General features: G+C 42.3%; 1 protein-coding gene across 2 annotated transcripts in view; it reads right to left on the bottom strand.

Annotated features, from left to right (window-relative positions):
• Positions 1-20808, bottom strand: part of LOC133623952 (protein jagged-2-like) — a 150938-nt gene that overhangs the window by 29654 nt on the left and 100476 nt on the right. Inside the window, exons 6-11 of one of the 2 annotated variants that reach the window (XM_072916239.1) lie at positions 14136-14266; positions 12418-12537; positions 12221-12334; positions 11963-12076; positions 5875-5988; positions 1710-1756 (exon numbers count right to left, since the gene is read on the bottom strand). In XM_072916239.1, coding sequence (XP_072772340.1) covers positions 1710-1756; positions 5875-5988; positions 11963-12076; positions 12221-12334; positions 12418-12537; positions 14136-14266 — 640 coding nt within the window. The remainder of the gene's footprint in view (positions 1-1709; positions 1757-5874; positions 5989-11962; positions 12077-12220; positions 12335-12417; positions 12538-14135; positions 14267-20808) is intronic. The other variant, XM_072916240.1, reaches the window with a different exon arrangement.

The following is a 20808-nucleotide window of genomic DNA, read 5'->3' as shown; positions in this document are numbered from 1 at the left end:
ATTGGAGCCACATTGGGACCACATTGGAGCCACATTGGAGCCACATTGGGACCACATTGGAGCCACATTGGGGCCACATTGGGACCACATTGGAGCCACATTGGGGCCATACTGGAGCCACACTGGGGCCACATTGGAGCCACATTGGGACCACATTGGAACCACATTGGAGCCATATTGGGGCCACATTGGGGCCACATTGGGGCCACATTGGAGCCACATTGGGGCCACATTGGGACCACATTGGGACCACATTGGAGCCACATTGGGACCACATTGGAGCCACATTGGGGCCACATTGGGACCACATTGGAGCCACATTGGGGCCACATTGGAGCCACATTGGGGCCACATTGGAGCCACATTGGGACCACATTGGGACCGCATTGGAGCCACATTGGGGCCACATTGGAGCCACATTGGGACCACATTGAAGCCACATTGGGGCCACATTGGGACCACATTGGAGCCACATTGGGGCCACATTGGAGCCACATTGGGGCCACATTGGAGCCACATTGGGACCACATTGGAGCCACATTGGGGCCACATTGGAACCACATTGGAGCCACATTGGGACCACATTGGAGCCACATTGGAGCCACATTGGGGCCACATTGGATCCACATTGGGACCAAATTGGGGCCACATTGGGGCCACATTGGGACCACATAGGAGCCACATTGGGACCACATTGGGACCACATTGGAGCCACATTGGGGCCACATTGGAGCCACATGGGGGCCACATTGGAGCCACATTGGGACCACATTGGGACCACATTGGAGCCACATTGGGACCACATTGGAACCACATTGGGGCCACATTGGAGCCACATTGGGACCACATTGGAGCCAAATTGGGACCACATTGGAGCCACATTGGGGCCACATTGGAGCCACATTGGGGCCACATTGGAGCCACATTGGGACCACATTGGGACCGCATTGGAGCCACATTGGGGCCACATTGGAGCCACATTGGGACCACATTGAAGCCACATTGGGGCCACATTGGGACCACATTGGAGCCACATTGGGGCCACATTGGAGCCACATTGGGGCCACATTGGAGCCACATTGGGACCACATTGGAGCCACATTGGGGCCACATTGGAACCACATTGGAGCCACATTGGGACCACATTGGAGCCACATTGGAGCCACATTGGGGCCACATTGGATCCACATTGGGACCAAATTGGGGCCACATTGGGGCCACATTGGGACCACATAGGAGCCACATTGGGACCACATTGGGACCACATTGGAGCCACATTGGGGCCACATTGGAGCCACATGGGGGCCACATTGGAGCCACATTGGGACCACATTGGGACCACATTGGAGCCACATTGGGACCACATTGGAACCACATTGGGGCCACATTGGAGCCACATTGGGACCACATTGGAGCCACATTGGGGCCACATTGGAGCCACATTGGGACCACATTGGAGCCACATTGGAGCCACATTGGGACCACATTGGGACCACATTGGGGCCACATTGGAGCCACATTGGGACCACATTGGGGCCACATTGGAGCCACCTTGGGACCACATTGGGGCCTGTGCGTGTTTACTCCAGTGTAACTTTAACTTGCAGTTTAAACAGTCAGATGGAAAAAAAACAGATACAAAAAAAAAAAAATCAGTGTAAATGTGGACTTTAAAGTTTGCTTCCAAGCAATAAAAGGTGAAACCTCACCTTGCAGCTTCCTCCATTCTGACACTGTCCATGGCAGCTGTTCACGTCTGGAGAAAACAGCACAGACACGTCAAGTTTTTTTTTTTTTTTTTTTTTAACAGATTAATGAAGTGTCTGGCAGAAAGAGGAAACGTGCATGCCAACAAGACCGGTCCAATTCAGACGCTTCGGGAGCGTAAAAAGTGCAGCGTTTTAGTTTGAACGTGTCAGAGAAACGTTTTAGTGTGAAGAGCTTGTAGCCATTATGCAGAAAAGAGAGGGAAGGAGAAGCTAAAAGAGCTACTTTTGTTCCACTAGCATCACGGCTGATGTCAGCACTCGTGCTGGAGAAGAAGGTGTAACAAAACGTGTCAGGGCGAATTAGATGAATGTTTATTTTTGAACAAAATAATATGCCGTGTCTCAGTTGGTTCACACTGGGAAGTAAATGCAGTACCACGTGAGTACCTGGATGTCGTACTCAAAACACTCAAAGTAATGGACATCACCACCCTCGGGAGTTCCATCTTGGCTACAATTCATAAGAAATTACTTTTTATTATTAAGTGGCGAATAGAGATGTCTGATAATATCGGACTGCCGATATTATCGGCCAATAAATGCTTTAAAATGCCATCCATCCATCCATTTACTACCGCTTATTCCCTTTGGGGTCGCGGGGGGCGCTGGAGCCTATCTCAGCTACAATCGGGCTTTAAAATGTGTTATCGGAAATGATCAATATCGGTTTCAAAAAGTAAAATTTATGACTTTTTAAAACGCCGCAGTGTACACGGACGTAGGGAGAAGTACAGAGCGTCAATAAACCTTAAAGGCACTTCCTTTGCGTGCCGGCCCAATCACATAATATCTACGGCTTTTCACACACACAGGTGAATTCCACCCTTACTTGGTCAACAGCCATACAGGTCACACTGAGGGTGGCCGTATAAACAACTTTAACACTGTTACAAATATGCGCCACACTGTGAACCCACACCAAACAAGAATGACAAACACATTTCGGGAGAACATCCGCACCGTAACACAACATAAACACAACAGAACAAATACCCAGAAGCCCCTTGCAGCACTAACTCTTCCAGGACGCTACAATATACACCCCTACATTAAAAAAGTCATATTATTCGACCGGAAATCTCTAATAACTAAAGTTCCTTGGGTGAATAATGTAAACTCACTGCACCGGTATGTTTTAGCGCTTTCATGGGGAGTTTACTGACAGATATAAGTAGGAATTTTACACTATTTTATATGAGAAATGGCAACAGCGGAGGATGAATGTCCCATAACACGAAAATAGAGAAAAAGAAGAAGCTTATCGACTACGGCGGACGCATGCAAATTTTCAGGAATTATGCAGATCCCAAATACAGATCAGCAGATACCAGAAGGTAAGTAAAGTTGCTTTTTGCATAATATTGCAAAACAAAACGCCAGATAATATGTCTTACCTTATACACACACCATAATAATACTCGTATGTTTCGTTTTAAAAAAAATTATATTTTGTTTATAAACTCAGGAAATATGTCCCTGGACACGTGAGGACTTTGAATATGACCAATGTATGATCCTGTAACGACTTGGTATCGGATTGATACCCAAATTTGTGGTATCATCCAAAACTAATGTAAAGTATCAAAGAAGAGAAGAATAAGTGATTATTACATTTGAACAGAAGTGTAGATAGAACATGTTAAAAGAGAAAATTAGCAGATATTACCAGTAAATGAACAATTATATTAATAATATTTTTTTACAGCTTGTCCTTTTTAATGTTGACAAAATAATAGGTGTATAAATGACACAATATGTTACTGCATATGTCAGCAGACTAAATTAGGAGCCTTTGTTTGTTTACTTACTACGAAAAGACACGTTGTCTTGTATGTTCGCTATTTTATTTAAGGACAAAATTGTTCTTCGATTGCAATAATAAACATGTTTAATGAACCTTAAGATTTGCAGTTAAAATAAAGGCAATAATGCAATTTTTTGTGGTCCCTTTTATTTAGAAAAGTATCAAAACGTTTTTTTTTTCGTACCGGTACCAAAATATTGGTATGGAGACAACCCTAGTACACACTAAAGCCTCATTTAAAACAGGCGGTCTGCACCATTGATTGATTGATTGATTGATTCTTTTATTAGTAGATTGCACAGTGAAGTACATATTCCGTACAATTGACCACTAAATGGTAACACCCGAATACGTTTTTCAACTTGTTTAAATGAATTCATGGTACCACTTTTCAATTGTACACGCAGTCTTAGTAAATCACACGCAACACCCCAACTAATAGTACACGCTATTTTATACAAACCCCATTTCCATATGAGTTGGGAAACTGTGTTAGATGTAAATATGCAAATCATTTTCAACCCATATTCAGTTGAATGCACTACAAAGACAACATATTTGATGTGCAAACTCATAAACTTTATTTTGTTTTTTTGCAAATAATAATTAACTTAGAATTTCATGGCTGCAACACCTGCCAAAGTAGTTGGGAAAGGGCATGTTCACCACTGTGTTACATGTCCTTTCCTTTTAACAACACTCAGTAAACGTTTGGGAACTGAGGAGACACATTTTTTAAGCTTCTCAGGTGGAATTCTTTCCCATTCTTGCTTGATGTACAGCTTAAGTTGTTCAACAGTCCGGGGGTCTCCGTTGTGCTATTTTAGGCTTCATAATGCGCCACACATTTTCAATGGGAGACAGGTCTGGACTACAGGCAGGCCAGTCTAGTACCCGCACTCTTTTACTATGAAGCCACGTTGATGTAACACGTGGCTTGGCATTGTCTTGCTGAAATAAGCAGGGGCGTCCATGGTAACGTTGCTTGGATGGCAACATATGTTGCTCCAAAACCTGTATGTACCTTTCAGCATTAATGGTGCCTTCACAGATGTGTAAGTTACCCATGTCTTGGGCACTAATACACCTCCATACCATCACACATGCTGGCTTTTCAACTTTGCGCCTATAACAATCCGGATAGTTCTTTTCTTCTTTGGTCCGGAGGACACGACGTCCACAGTTTCCAAAAACAATTTGAAATGTGGACTCGTCAGACCACAGAACTCTTTTCCACTTTGTATCAGTCCATCTTAGATGAGCTCAGGCCCAGCAAAGCCGACGGCATTTCTGGGTGTTGTTGATAAACGGTTTTCGCCTTGCATAGGAGAGTTTTAACTTGCACTTACAGATGTAGCGACCAACTGTAGTTACTGACAGTGGGTTTCTGAAGTGTTCCTGAGCGCATGTGGTGATATCCTTTACACACTGATATCGCTTGTTGATGTGGTACAGCCTGAGGGATCGAAGGTCACGGGCTTAGCTGCTTACGTGCAGTGATTTCTCCAGATTCTCTGAACCCTTTGATGATATTACGGACCGTAGATGGTGAAATCCCTAAATTCCTTGCAATAGCTGGTTGAGAAAGGTTTTTCTTAAACTGTTCAACAATTTGCTCACGCATTTGTTGACAAAGTGGTGACCCTCGCCCCATCCGTGTTTGTGAATGACTGAGCATTTCATGGAATCTACTTTTGTACCCAATCATGGCACCCACCTGTTCCCAATTTGCCTGTTCACCTGTGGGATGTTCCAAATAAGTGTTTGATGACTTTATCAGTATTTTTTGCCACCTTTCCCAACTTCTTTGTCACGTGTTGCTGGCATCAAATTCTAAAGTTAATGATTATTTGCAAAAAAAAAAAAAAGTTTATCAGTTTGAACATCAAATATGTTGTCTTTCAACTGAATATGGGTTGAAAATTATTTGCAAATCATTCTATTCCGTTTATATTTACTAACACAACACAATTTCCCAACTCATATGGAAACGGGGTTTGTAGATTGCACACACTGTCTAGCCCGACCTATTAGGATCTTAGTAAACCAAGCCCTATGGTAATTTTCCAATGTCTCACAAGCGGCTGCGTCTTGTGAGTGATATTAAAAAACACAAAAACAACCAGCATTAGAGAGTTCATTTGTATTGGAAGATATATTTGTGTTACTTTTTCAACAACCTCTTCAACAACGAGGCCTCCGGGGACGGAAGAAAAGATGCTAGTGGAGCAAAGCGAGCTAGTCGCTAGTAGCGCTAAAGCGGAAGCAAAGGAAAGTTTGTGTGTCTGGCTGGATACGAACTGATGTCACACTTATGGCCGATCCATCCAGGGAAACAGGCACAGTGATATCCGCCAATCAAGTTTTTGCAAGAGTAAGCATTGAGGCAAGGCTCGGCCGCACACTCGTTAGCGTCTGCAAAATGAGTCCAGACAAGAGAGACCAAAGTGAGAACGGCGAGGAAGCCCCGTGAGAAGACCCAAGACTCCTGTCGCACAACATCACACTTTAAAGCAAATGCGTAAAAATGGAAGGGCGCGATTAGGGATGATGTTCGAAATCGGTTCTCCCGGTTGTTTGATAAGAAAAGAACCGATTCCATGGACTCTAATCACTTTTTGAGAACCTGTTCCTGTTACCGAGGCCACTATAGTAAAGAAAAAGAGTTGGTTCTTTATTCGAATCCCTGCGAACGAATCCCTTCCCACGTACAGGAAATGCCCTGTGGGACTGCAATGTTATGCCCATTTGATTGTAGACTCTTACTGACACCTTGTGGCGATATGAAAATACTACGCGTCATTAGTTTGGGCACTTCCGGGTTGGCGAGACAATTGAGAAGTAGACAAGTTGTGTTAGCTCTTACAAGCCTTGGAAAAGATAAGTCTGTAAGTAAACTGTTTAACTTGTTTATGTAACTCAATATTAAGGTGGAAAGTGGTTAAGTTTGATACTAAGATGTTTATTGAAAAACAATTTTTGTGCACTGTTTCAATGGATGTTTTGAGGACTTAAAATGGCTGCCAGTCGTGTATTTCCACCATCGAAATAGTTTCAACGCTCAGAAGTATTTGTTTGATGATAGTACTGTATATTTGTGTGAAGCTAATATTTACATATTGTGTATTACATTTCAGTATGTTAATTGAATCACATAGATTATATATTTGTCATTGTGTGTATTTCAGATTAAAAAAATAAAAAATAAATAACAGTCCAGTGCAGGACAAAAGTAAAGATAAGAAAAGACAAAGCAAGATCAACAACAATAAAGAGCCTAAATGGGTTAATCTGCTTTGGATTGTTTGTTAGCTGTCTGGCAAACTGTATAACCTCAACACGTATTGCCAGGCTTCGCTCTCATGTAAGGGAAGAAGAATTGTTGATTGATGATTGTGGTGTTCTTAGTCTCATAGTGTGTGTAGTTAGTATGTTCCAATAGCAGCAGAAGTGCACTTTTTCTGTATTATTTTCAGTTTTGTGCCCAAGGGACTGGTTTTATTTAACACTATATTATTATCTATACACCTATAGTGATCACAGAGACAGGTTGTTTTTGTGTTACTGTATATATTTGTTTTTCTGAAAAATCCCACTTAATATACTTTGGGTAACAACAACCGATATTTTTTTTAGGGTGGTAACAGTCAATATTTATTTATTTATTTTATTTTATTCTTATAAAATAAAAGTGAGCTTTTGTTAAAGCAAATATTGTGTTTTTTTTCCATATACAACAACCTATCTGGATTCGATAAGAGAATCCATAAAGAATCGGTTCGATAAGAGGATTCGATAATGGGCTCGAACTCGATAATTTCTTATCAAACATCATCCCTAGGTGCGATACATTCGAACATTCAAGGCTAATCTGAAGAAAACACCTTAGCTTTACCTGACAAAGCTAATGAATGGAAAACTGTCAAGGAAAGCATTAACATTAAAGTAGACAAGAGACAGGACAAATACTTTCAGAATAATGACAGATACAATTGAATTGGGACGGTATAGCTCGGTTGGTAGAGCGGCCGTGCCATCAACTTGAGGGTTGCAGGTTCGATCCCCGCTTCCGCCATCCTAGTCACTGCCGTTGTGTCCTTGGGCAAGACACTTTACCCACCTGCTCCCAGTGCCACCCACACTGGTTTAAATGTAACTTAGATATTGGGTTTCACTATGTAAAGCGCTTTGAGTCACTTGAGAAAAAGCGCTATATAAATGTAATTCACTTCACACACTTAAAACTGACGAGTAAGGATCAGAAAAAAAAACCAAAAACACCCAAACGGCAATTGGGGAGAAGAAAATGCGAGCTTCTGACCCACATCCTGCTTCTACACTGCAAAAAGTGAAATCTAAGTAAGATGAAATAACTCAAATAAGGGTGATATTTGCTTATTTTCTGTCTGATAAGATAATTTTTCTCACTAAGCAGATTTTATGTTAGAGTCTTTTACTTGTTTTAAAGGGGAACATTATCACCAGATCTATGTAAGCGTCAATATATACCTTGATGTTGCAGAAAAAAGACCATATATTTTTTTAACCGATTTCCGAACTCTAAATGGGTGAATTTTGGCGAATTAAACGCCTTTCTATTATTCGCTCTCGGAGCGATCGGGAAGCAAGCCGCCATTTTCTCAAACACAGAGTCAAATCAGCTCTGTTATTTTCCGTTTTTCCGACTGTTTTCCGTACCTTGGAGACATCATGCCTCGTCGGTGTGTTGTCGGAGGGTGTAACAACACGAACAGGGACGGATTCAAGTTGCACCAGTGGCCCAAAGATGCGAAAGTGGCAAGAAATTGGACGTTTGTTCCGCACACTTTACCGACGAAAGCTATGCTACGACAGAGATGGCAAGAATGTGTGGATATCCTGCGACAATCAAAGCAGATGCATTTCCAACAATAAAGTCAAAGAAATCTGCCGCCAGACCCCCATTGAATCTGCCGGAGTGTGTGAGCAATTCAGGGACAAAGGACCTCGGTAGCACGGCAAGCAATGGCGGCAGTTTGTTCCCGCAGACGAGCGAGCTAAACCCCCTGGATGTCTTGGCTCACACCGTCCCTTATGCCACCGAAGATGATTGAGAGAAGAATATCGACCCTAGCTTCCCTGGCAACTCCAAAACTGGACAGATCAGCTTTCAGGAAAAGAGAGCGGATGAGGGTATGTCTACAGAATATATTAATTGATGAAAATTGGGCTGTCTGCACTCTCAAAGTGCATGTTGTTGCCAAATGTATTTCATATGCTGTAAACCTAGTTCATAGTTATTAGTTTCCTTTAATGCCAAACAAACACATACCAATCGTTGGTTAGAAGGCGATCGCCGAATTCGTCCTCGCTTTCTCCCGTGTCGCTGGCTGTCGTGTCGTTTTCGTCGGTTTCGCTTGCATACGGTTCAAACCGATATGGCTCAATAGCTTCAGTTTCTTCTTCAATTTGGTTTTCGCTACCTGCCTCCACACTACAACCATCCGTTTCAATACATGCGTAATCTGTTGAATCGCTTAAACCATCACCATCCCAGCGAGAGTGGAAATTGTAAAGTAAATGTTTGTTTTATTGTGGTATATTATGGTTAGTTTGTATGTTCATGCTATAGTGTCACAATAACATGATAGTCCAGGATATGACTCACCCACTACACCAATACATCATCCCACTACCATCAGGGCGCAGGTACAGAACCATCAAATTCCGTAGGGCCCGCCTCAGTAAAAGCCTTATCCCTGCAGCAATAGCCGCCCTTAACAGCAGGCCCGGCCGACCTGTCTGACAAGCCTGTAAATGTGTTGGTCATGTATGATGTCTTTTTGTTATTTTTGTTTCGTGATGTGTAATGTCTACTGTTTAAAGGGGAACATTATCACAATTTCAGAAGGGTTAAAACCATTAAAAATCAGTTCCCAGTGGCTTATTAAAGTTTTTTTCAAAATTTTACCCATCACACAATATCCCTAAAATAAGCTTCAAAGTGCCTGATTTTAACCACCCGTCCATTTTCCTGTGACGTCATATAGTGAAGCCAACACAAACAAACATGGCGGAAAGAACAGCAAGCTATAGCGACATTAGCTCGGATTCAGACTCGGATTTCAGCGGCTTAAGCGATTCAACAGATTACGCATGTATTGAAACGGATGGTTGTAGTGTGGAGGCAGGTAGCGAAAACGAAATTGAAGAAGAAACTGAAGCTATTGAGCCATATCGGTTTGAACCGTATGCAAGCGAAACCGACGAAAACGACACGACAGCCAGCGACACGGGAGAAAGCGAGGACGAATTCGGCGATCGCCTTCTAACCAACGATTGGTATGTGTTTGTTTGGCATTAAAGGAAACGAACAACTATGAACTAGGTTTACAGCATATGAAATACATTTGGCAACAACATGCACTTTGAGAGTGCAGACAGCCCAATTTTCATCAATTAATATATTCTGTAGACATACCCTCATGTCAGCAGGCCAGGGAAGCTAGGGTCGATATTCTTCTCTTGATCATCTTCGGGACGGTGTGAGCCAAGACATCCAGGGGGTTTAGCTCGCGCGTCTGCGGGAACAAACTGCCGCCATTGCTTGCCGTGCTACAGAGGTCCTTTGTCCCTGAATTGCTCACACACTACGGCAGATTCAATGGGGGTCTGGCGGCAGATTTCTTTGACTTTATCGTTGGAAATGCATCTGCTTTGAGTGTCGCAGGATATCCACACATTCTTGCCATCTCTGTCGTAGCATAGCTTTCGTCGGTAAAGTGTGCGGAACAAACGTCCAATTTCTTGCCACTTTCGCATCTTTGGGCCACTGGTGCAACTTGAATCCGTCCCTGTTCGTGTTGTTACACCCTCCGACAACACACCGACGAGGCATGATGTCTCCAAGGTACGGAAAACAGTCGAAAAAACGGAAAATAACAGAGCTGATTTGACTCGGTGTTTGAGAAAATGGCGGATTGCTTCCGAGAGCGAATATTAGACAGGCGTTTAATTCGCCAAAATTCACCCATTCAGAGTTCGGAAATCGGTAAAAAAAAATATATGGTCTTTTTTCTGCAACATCAAGGTATATATTGACGCTTACATAGGTCTGGTGATAATGTTCCCCTTTAAATGTACGGCAGTGAAAATGAATTTCCCCAACGGGGACCAATAAATCTAAATCTAAAATAAAGCTACATCCGTCTAGCACTCGGCTTCTAAAACTCACTGCTCATCCTCTTTGTGTTCGGGCTCAAAAAATATAAGGTTCTGGATCAAAATCTCCCCAAAGTAGTCGTTGTTGGCTTTCACAAAGTCTGCTTGATTAGCATTGTTGTCGATGGGGAAGGGATCCGTGGTTCCTTCTGACTGGCTTGCTCGTTGACGCTCCAAATAACTCGGGAATCTCCGTGAGATTGATACTATTCTGATCATATCTATTTACTCGCAAACTTTGTAAGTCTTTAGGTGTCATGAATCCGATATATATGATGATAACTTCAATATAGAAGGAACTTGTTCTTCCACTCTACTACTACTTTAACAAGGAATTACGATACTCTATAATGCAAAACTCTGTGACGCGAAACTCCATATCCCGAAACTCCATGACACGAAACTCTATAACATGCCGCAGTTTGGAGACCCTTGCTCCAAACAATTGAAATGTGGCTCTCTTGCAAACGTGACCTGGTACTGTCGTACGTACTTCATCCTTTGGGTAAGTCCCTTGTTTGGTATCAACAATGTTTATTGTTTTTCGGAATGTTTACATCAGGCAGCTGACGCGTGGAAGACTTAGAGTCCTCGCACAGCTCTACATTGTCCCCCGCCGTCCTCCCCACCGTGGGGGGTTAATGTCTCGTTTGCGGGCCAACCTGCAACATTCCAAGTCGTCAATTTCAGAGGCAGCCGTCGCCACGCCGCCTCGCTCGCTATAAGCCCCCGTGCGGGCATTAATACTGCTCCCCAAGGAAGCGGCACCTGTTGCTCTGTTGAAACCAGAGTCCCCCCCAGCCCCCGTAACCCCTCCAGACCGCAAACTATAAGCCCTGCCACCCTCATCTTCACTTCTCTGTGAATAAAAAGGATATGTTTCCAGGTTGTAAAGTGCTCCCTGGCTGCAGTCTGAAGGGGCGGGGCCTCCTCACACATACTGTACACACTGCACCCCCACCAAGTGACGCTAACTATGGAGGTGTGGAGGACTGCTCTCAGGGCTAGCAGTTGCCAGGCGGGAGGTTATTTCTGGCTTTACTCAAGTCGCTCGGCTAAAGTGACACATGGCGGCCGGCGAGTGTCCACAACACACACATATGAAATTAGCGGTGTGGCGCGGTAAAACCACACAAGAGAGTATAAACAAACACACTGCAATGCATCATGGGACAGTTGGAACTTGTACCTATCTGGCAGGTCTGTCCCGTCCACTGGGCGGTGCAGAGACACTCGAAGGCGTTCTCCTGGTCGATGCAAGTCCCGCCATTGGCACAGGGACTGGACGCACATTCGTCAGTGTCTGGAAGACAAGTAGTCCTCTTACTTGCTAAGGTCAGGACATGTGGACCGGCTTTCTTCGGTTTCTTTCTACCAGTGCAAGCAGGACTTGCATGTCAAGGGTTAGCAGAGTATGTTGACTTGGGTGCAGTTTCAGACCACTCACCTTTAGCACAGGTGGGTCCAGACCAGCCAGCGGGGCAGAGACACTCAAATCCGGACTGGACCTCATGGCAAGTCCCGCCGTTGGCACAGGGGTTGGACACACAGGCGTGCTCAGCTGGACCCAAAAAGAGTCCCAGTCAAGCGGGAATGACAAATCTATCAAATTCTAGGAACAATCTGCGATTCCAAAATCCTCACCGATCTCGCAGTTCTTGCCCGAGTAGCCGTCTGGACAGGCGCAGTTGTACTCATCTGGTTCTGTGTTCATGCACGTGCCCCCGTTCTTACATGGACGGTTGGTCCCGCAGTAGTTCAGATCTGGACAGAAGAAAGACCGTGGTCCATTCCACTGTACACTGCCATACTTTTTAGTGGGAGGGGGTGGAACATCCACCAAGAAGGAATGGATTAGGTGCGGATCTTAAATCCACTTTTGCCGATTTGTCAAATAATAGCCACGTCATTGAACGTCACGAATGTTACGTTTTGAAAAGATCGGACTGTGACCAAAAGTTCGTAAATGTTACTTTGGGTGAAATCAAAGCGATACACACAAAATGCTATAGTTTGCAAATTTTTGAGGCATGTTACAGAGACGACCTTGTCAAAACTCGATTATGCCACATTTCTAAAATATGATCCGGCTCACACGTTTAATTTGTCCTTGTCTCAAACTAATTAAATAATCATCATCGTCATTATTATTGTATCAATCCGTGAAGAAGGAGCTGAGCCGGAAGGCAAAGCTGTAATTTTACCGGTCGATCTACGTTCCCATCCTCACCTATGGTCATGAGCTTTGGGTTATGACCAAAAGGACAAGATCACGGGTACAAGAAATGAGTTTCCTCCGCTGGGTGGCGGGTCTCTCCCTTAGAGATAGGGTGGGAAGCTGTGTCATCCGGGAGGAACTCAAAGTAAAGCCGCTGCTCCACCACATCGAGAGGAGCCAGATGAGGTGGTTCGGGCATCTGGTCAGGATGCCACCCGAACGCCTCCCTAGGGAGGTGTTTAGGGCACGTACGACCGGTAGGAGACCCTGGGGAAGACCCAGGACACAATGGGGAGACTATGTCTCCTGGCTGGCCTGGGAACGCCTCGTGATCCCCCGGGAGGAGCTGGACGAAGTGGCTGAGGAGAGGGAAGTCTGGGCTTCTCTTAGGCTGCTTTCCCCGCAACCCGACCTCGGATAGGCGGAAGAAGATAGATGGATGGATGGATGGATGGATGGATCATTATCATCATCGATTACCTTTTAAGACACCCAAAGCGCTTTATACCCATTATTCATTGACTCCACATTCACACTGAGGTAGACTGAGGGAAACCTGGAGACAAGTTTACCCCAAACAATCATTGACAGTCATAGACCGGTGTAGGCAGGGTGGGTAAAGTGTGTTGCCCAAGGACACAACAGCAGAAACTGGGACAGAGGAAGCTGGGTTCCAACAAGTAACGGCAAACAAGTAACTGCCAACCGTCCTGTTGCTGAACGACCTCCTGAACCTCCCAATTTGACAATCAGTTCACATATTGAATTGTGTCCTTTTGCAAAGATGAACTGAATCCCGGTGAAAAGTTCATAGATTTCTTACCTCTGGTCATACCAGAGCCACACACTAGAATTCCTCCAAATTCTCACAGTTTTGTGACCTTTAGAACGCAAATGACTTCAGGATGTGGTCTGAGTGTGACTTCCTTGGAGTCTGGAGTGGTCTTCTCAAACTCCTGAACAGTCTTGATTCAACTTTTTTATTGACCAAACCCAACAAAAGAGAGTTATCGTCTTGGAGGAGTCCGGTATTTGAAACTCACTATGAGGTAAACACCGATGACGGTGTCGAGCCAAATGTAGATTATTGGGGCTTGTTGGAGCTCTGACATGCCAGGTTGGTTCTGAAGAAAAAGCTTCTGACCTTTGTCACAGAGCAGGCCTCCCCAGTTCTTCTCACACGTGCACTGCCAGGGCTTGGTGCAGGTGCCGTGGACACACCCCGGGTACTGCAAACATTCGTCACAGAAAGGACCCCGCCAGCCGTAGTTACACCTGCAACACATACACACGCCAACGTTATCTAAGAACCAAGAGCAGCACGTCGTGTGCTAAATGACATTTACGCAAGGAATAGATCATGCGAGTGAAGATGTTTGTGCGGTTTCGAGCGCTGGCTGGAGGTCAGACTCGGAATGAGTGTCGGTGTCGCGGCACGGAGGAGGGTCGCCTCCGAGTGGAGGGTTAGCTAATCTGTTGGTTTATGGCTGCGCTCTGTTATTCCAAGGCCAGCGCTAACCTCGCCCCACCTGTCCTGTCATTTCTACGGCGGGGCTAAATTTAGACAGTTGTCTCCCCACCCCCTTCTCCCGCCACCGCCCAACTGAAGACTTCAAAATGGACCCTCTCCTTCCAGTGGCCATGCACTGCTGCTGAGAACAGTGGCTAAGTCAGCTTTGGACCAGCTTCTTACCATGGAGACCAGGACGTGTTTCATCGTCAACCTGGATCAGAGGTGTCCAAAGTTATGGCCCGGGGACCACAGACTATTCGAAGCATAAAATAAATGCGGCCCACATCAGAACATGGACAAAAGCAAAAAAAGCATTATGTTGACCTATAAGGACAAAAAAAGGAAACTACCATTGTGTTAAATTTGGCGTTTTGACTACAATTTGTTGTATGTGCATTAATAAACAGTGTCCCTTTCAAAATAAAACAGTATGAGATGTATTAGAAGTTCACGCAATGTAAGATGTAAAACACAGCTTTTTGTCTTTGTGTTAGCATTTCGTGTCAGGATGTTTCCTGTTATGAAGTTTGTGTTACAAAGTTCTGTGTTAGGAAGTTACGTGTTACAAAGTTTCGTGTCATGGAGTTTCGTAATGTGTAGTTTGGTGTTATGGAGTTTCGCGGTACGGAGTTTCGTGTCATGGAGTTTTGCATTACGAAGTTTCTTGTTACAAAGTTTCAAGTTACTGAGTTTGAAGTTATAGAGTTTTGTGTTATGGAGTTTCGCGTCACCGAGTTCTGCATTACTGAGTTTTGTGTAATGGAGTTTCGTGTTAAGGAGTTTCGCATTACGTAGTTTTGCATTACAGAGTTTTGTGAGATCGAGTTTCGTAATTTTGGTGTTACAGAGTTTCGCGTTATGGAGTTTTGCATTGTGAAGTTTCTTGTTACAAAGTTTCGTGTCACGTAGTTTTGTGTTATAGAGTTTCGGGATACGGAGTTTCGTTTTATGAAGTTTTTCATTACAAGGTTTCTTGTTACAAAGTTTCATGTTACGAAGTTTCAAGTTATAGAGTTTCGTGTTATGGAGTTTCGCGTCACAGAGTTTTGCATTATTGATTTTTGTGTTATGTAGTTTCGTGTTACGGCGTTTCGTGTAATGGAGTTTCGTGTTATGGAGTTTCATGTTATGGAGTTTCGCGTTATTGAGATATGCAAGATAGAGTTTTGTGTTATGGAGTTTCGTGTTACGGCGTTTGTGTTACGAAGTTTCGTGTTACGTAGTTTTGTGTTATGGAGTTTCGTGTAATGGCGTTTGTGTTACGAAGTTTCGTGTTATGTAGTTTTGTGTTATGGAGTTTCGTGTCATGGAGTTTTGCATTACGAAGTTTCTTGTTACAAAGTTTCAAGTTACTGAGTTTGAAGTTATAGAGTTTTGTGTTATGGAGTTTCGCGTCACCGAGTTTTGCATTATTGAGTTTTGTGTTATGGAGTTTCGTGTTACAGCATTTCGTGTCATGGAGTTCCGTCTTATGGAGTTTCGTGTTACTGAGATATGCATGATAGAGTTTTGTGTTATAGAGTTTCGTGTTACGGCATTTTGTGTTATGTAGTTTTGTGTTACGTAGTTTTGTGTCATGGAGTTCCGTGTTATGGAGTTTCGCGTTACGGAGTTTTGCATTACAGAGTTTCGTGTTATCGAGTTTCGTAATATGTAGTTTGGTGTTACAGAGTTTCGCGTCATGGAGTTTTGCATTATGAAGATTCTTGTTACAAAGTTTCGTGTTACGTAGTTTTTGAGTTTCGGGATATGGAGTTTCGTTTTATGAAGTTTTGCATTACAAGGTTTCTTGTTACAAAGTTTCATGTTAAGAAGTTTCAAGTTATAGAGTTTCGTGTTATGGAGTTTTGCGTCACAGAGTTTTGCATTATTGAGTTTTGTGTTATGGAGTTTCGTGATACGGCGTTTCATGTTATGGAGTTTCGTGTCATGGAGTTTCGTGTCATGGAGTTTCGTGATACGGCGTTTCGTGTTATGGAGTTTCGTGTCATGGAGTTTCGTGTCATGGAGTTTCGTGTTATGGAGTTTCGAGTTATTGAGATATGCATGATAGAGTTTTGTATTATGGAGTTTCGTGTTACGGCGTTTCATGTTATGTAGTTTCGTGTCATGGAGTTTCGGGTAATGGAATTTCGTGTTACGGCGTTTGTGTTACGAAGTTTCGTGTTACATAGTTTTGTGTAATGGAGTTTCGTGTTACGGAGTTTTGCGTAACGGAGTTTTGCATTATAGAGTTTCGAGTTATCGAGTTTGGTAATATGTAGTTTAGTGTTACAGAGTTTCGCGTTACAGAGTTTTGTGTTATAGAGTTTTTCATTACGAAGATTCTTGTTATGAAGTTTCTTGTTTCGAAGTTTCTTGTTACAAAGTTTATAGATCTTTGGGATATGGAGTTTCGTGTTATGGAGTTTTGTGTTATCGAGTTTCGGGATATGGAGTTTCGCGTCACAGAGTTTTGCATTATAGAGTATCGTATTGTGGAGTTTCGTGTTACGGCGTTTCGTGTCACGGACTTTCATGTCATGGAGTTTCGTGTAATGGAGTTTCGTGTCATGGACTTTCGTGTTATGGACTTTTGTGTTACGGCGTTTTGTGTTAAGGCGTTTTGTGTTGCGGCGTGTCATGTTACGTTTCTTGTAGCGGCTTATGGTTTCATGTTAAAGTCCTCTGTGGTTACATCGGCGCTCCCATAAAGACGTAGGCGGAAGAATACGTAGCCAGAGGAAAGCAAACGTAATTTATTTTGGTCTTTTAAGCTAACTTTTTTTTCCCTTCACAATGTCTCCCGTGTGTAAGGAAAATGAAAATGAAAGTGAAAGTGAAGTGAAATTAGATACGGCAAGATGTTCATACGCCAGGAAGGATACAATGGTATCTTTGAAGTCAAGTATTTCATATATATATATATATATATATATATATATATATATATATATATATATATATATATATATATATATATGTATGTGTGGGGAAAAAAATCACAAGACTATTTCATCTCTACAGGCTTGTTTCATGAGGGGGGTACCCTCAATCATCAGGAGATTTCTCCTGATGAAACAGGCCTGTAGAGATGAAATAGTCTTGTGATTTTTTTCCCCACACATACATATATTGCGCTCTACTACGGTATCGAGCACTATTTTTTGGATAACCTTATTAAGACATATATATATATATATATATATATATACATATATATATATATAATATATATATATATAAGAAATACTTGACTTTCAGTGAATTCTAGCTATATATATATTTATTTTATTATATATATATATATAAAAGAAATACTTGAATTTCAGTGTTCATTTATTTATTTACACATATACACACACATAACACTCATCTACTCATTGTTGAGTTAAGGGTTGAATTGTCCATCCTTGTTCTAATCTCTGTCACTATTTTTACAACCATGCTGAACACCCTTTCGCAGGTACCCAGAAAGGTTTCGAGTACCACCAAAAATACTGAATCTCTGAAGACAGTATAAAAATCTGTGTTAAAGGTGACAATACTGTTTGTATAATAAGCATGTTATTTTTTTGCAAATGAGGGTTAAGAGTTCAGTACTAAAAAAAAAAAAAAAGAATGTGGCTTAAGTACAGTTTTTTTAATTGAGCTGCTGCATTTTTTGGTTGGGTTGTTTATTTATTTTGAGTAACTTCTATACATTTCTAAAAAGGGAGGAATGTAATAGTGATCTATGTTTGTCTGTTGCCATCTCCTGGTGAATGTTGGCTATAGCGTACTGGGGTTACTTTTTGGTTGGCCAACGATTTACGTGGTGTTGCGCACCTGACGTCACTCAGGTCCGCATGGAGCTGGAGGGGGCGTGGCTTCCAGCTCTGCCTGAATTTCGGGAGATTTTCGGGAGAAAATTTGTCCCGGGAGGTTTTCGGGAGAGGCGCTGAATTTCGGGAGTCTCCCGTAAAATCCGTGAGGGTTGGCAAGTATGACCACAGGACTACAAGAACCCCCCGCCCCCGGACGCCTGCCTGGGGAAGTGTTTAGGGCAGGGGTGCTCACACTTTTTCTGCAGGCCAGCTACTTTTCAATTGATCAAGTCGTGGGGATCTACCTCATTCATATATATAATTTATATTTACTTATTTATGAAATATATGTTTTTGTTAACAAGTTAAAGGTGTTTAATGATAATGCAAGCATGTTTAACACATATAGTTAATATTGTTAATAAATTAAAGGTGTTTAATGATAATACAAGTATGTTTAATACATGTAGTTAATATTGTTAACAAGTAAAGGGTGTTTAAAGATAATGAAAGCATGTTTAACTCATATAGTTAATATTGTTAAAAAATTAAAGGTGTTTAATGATAATACAAGCATGTTAAATACATATAGTTAATATTGTTAACAAGTTAAAGGTGTTTAATGATAATACAAGCATGTTTAACACATAGTTAATATTGTTAAAAAATTAAAGGTGTTTAATGATAATACAAGAATGTTTAATACATATAGTTAATATTGTTAACAAGTTAAAGGTGTTTAAAGATAATACAAGCATGTTTAACACATATAGTTAATATTGTTAATAAGTTAAAGGTGTTTAAAGATAATACAAGCATGTTTAACACATATAGATTCCTTTCTTTCATGAAGACAAGAATATAAGTTGGTGTATTACCTGATTCTGATGACTTGCATTGATTGGAATCAGACAGTGGTGCTGATAAGGTCCGCATTTTCGAATGGAGGAGAAAAAAAGTCCTCCTTTCTGTCCAATACCACATGAAAGTGGTTGGTTTTTGGCATCTTATTTGTCCAGCTTCCGTACTCCTTTGTATGCACTTTACAAGAAATACATTGTCGGCAAACTCCGTAGCTTGCTAGCTTGTGCACGCCAGCTTTCTGAGACTCCTATTTTGTTAGCGCAACTGTGCAACTGTGCAGTCGGTCTTTGGAGTTTTGACGACAGGTACGGCGCCAGAGTCTGTTGAAATAAAGTGTTTCTCGCCTTCCAGTCGGTAATTTTAATGAGCTGGCAGCAGCCAGCGTCATCTCAGAAGACCCTCGGGTGCCGTGAATGTCAATCAAGTGACGAAAATGACGTCATTGTGAAGATTTATGATCGCTCATTTTTAGGACTATTTTTTTAATGCCTGGCTGGTGATCGACTGACACACCCTCCGAGATCGACCGGTAGCTCGCGATCGACGTAATGAGCACCCCTGCCCTAGGGTAAACTGGGTGTAACACACGGCACACTGATAAAGCTTAACCTATTGTGACTATAACAATCTACAAGGTTAATATAGGTTGCTTCTCTTTCTCCCCCTCCATTTTTCTGCATTCTTTCGTATCTCAAGTTATCATTACGTATATGTATTGTTGCATTTAAACAACTGTATTGTTGATAATAAAGGTAAATTATTGGTATTGTTCATTATCAATAGCGCTATTTCTATTGGTATTTGTATTGATCCATTTGTAGTGTAATAATGCTCATTGTCATTTCTGTATTAGTTTTTATTTTTCGCTAACTGCTTATTTGCTATCACTTTTACCATCATATTTGTACATGTCGTATTTGCTGATGTTGCTCTATTGTTGTTGTTGTTGTTATTTGCTGTTGTTGTTTTTGTCTCTCTGTCTAATCCCCCTCTTGTCCCCACAATTTCCCCCTCTGTCTTCTTTTTTTTCTCTTTCTATCCCCTCCTGCTCCGGCCCGGCTGCACTAAATGATAATATAAATACATTTAATAAAGTCAAATACAAATAAGGCAACAAGAGAAGTATCCTACACTTCTCTTTTGTAAAGTAAATCTGAACAGCCGAAATGGGCATCTACATCAACTATATGATTTGCCTGAGAAGCTGGACAGGACACAAAAAAAAAAAGATTTATTTTTTATTTTTATTTATTTATTTATTTTTTAATAATGTAATGCGATCTACCAATACTACCTTTGCGATCGACTGGTAGATCGCGATCAACGTATTGAGCACCCCTGGTTTAGGGCATGTCTGACCGGTAGGAGGCCATGGGGTAGACCCATGAGGGGACTATGTCACAGGGAAGTCTGTGCTTCTCTGCTTAGGCTGTTGCCCCCGCGACCTGACCTCGGATAAGCGGATTCAAATGGATGGAAAGAGTTCTAAAATCGGGAAAGAAAATCAGCACTCAGGTTGTAAATGAACTCCGAACTACCAGACGATTTAAGTGAGGGACATTAAAATTAATTGCTCTTCCGGGTTGTGACGGGAACGGTAGACATTTACAGCGGGTAAAAAAAGAAAACGGAGGGCGCCTTCGTCGTCACAGAGC

This window comes from Nerophis lumbriciformis, linkage group LG26 (genome assembly GCF_033978685.3).
Source record: "Nerophis lumbriciformis linkage group LG26, RoL_Nlum_v2.1, whole genome shotgun sequence".
NCBI classification, from domain to species: Eukaryota; Metazoa; Chordata; class Actinopteri; order Syngnathiformes; family Syngnathidae; genus Nerophis; species Nerophis lumbriciformis.
Note: the sequence above shows the minus strand (reverse complement) of the source record. Positions and strands in the feature narration are given on the sequence as shown.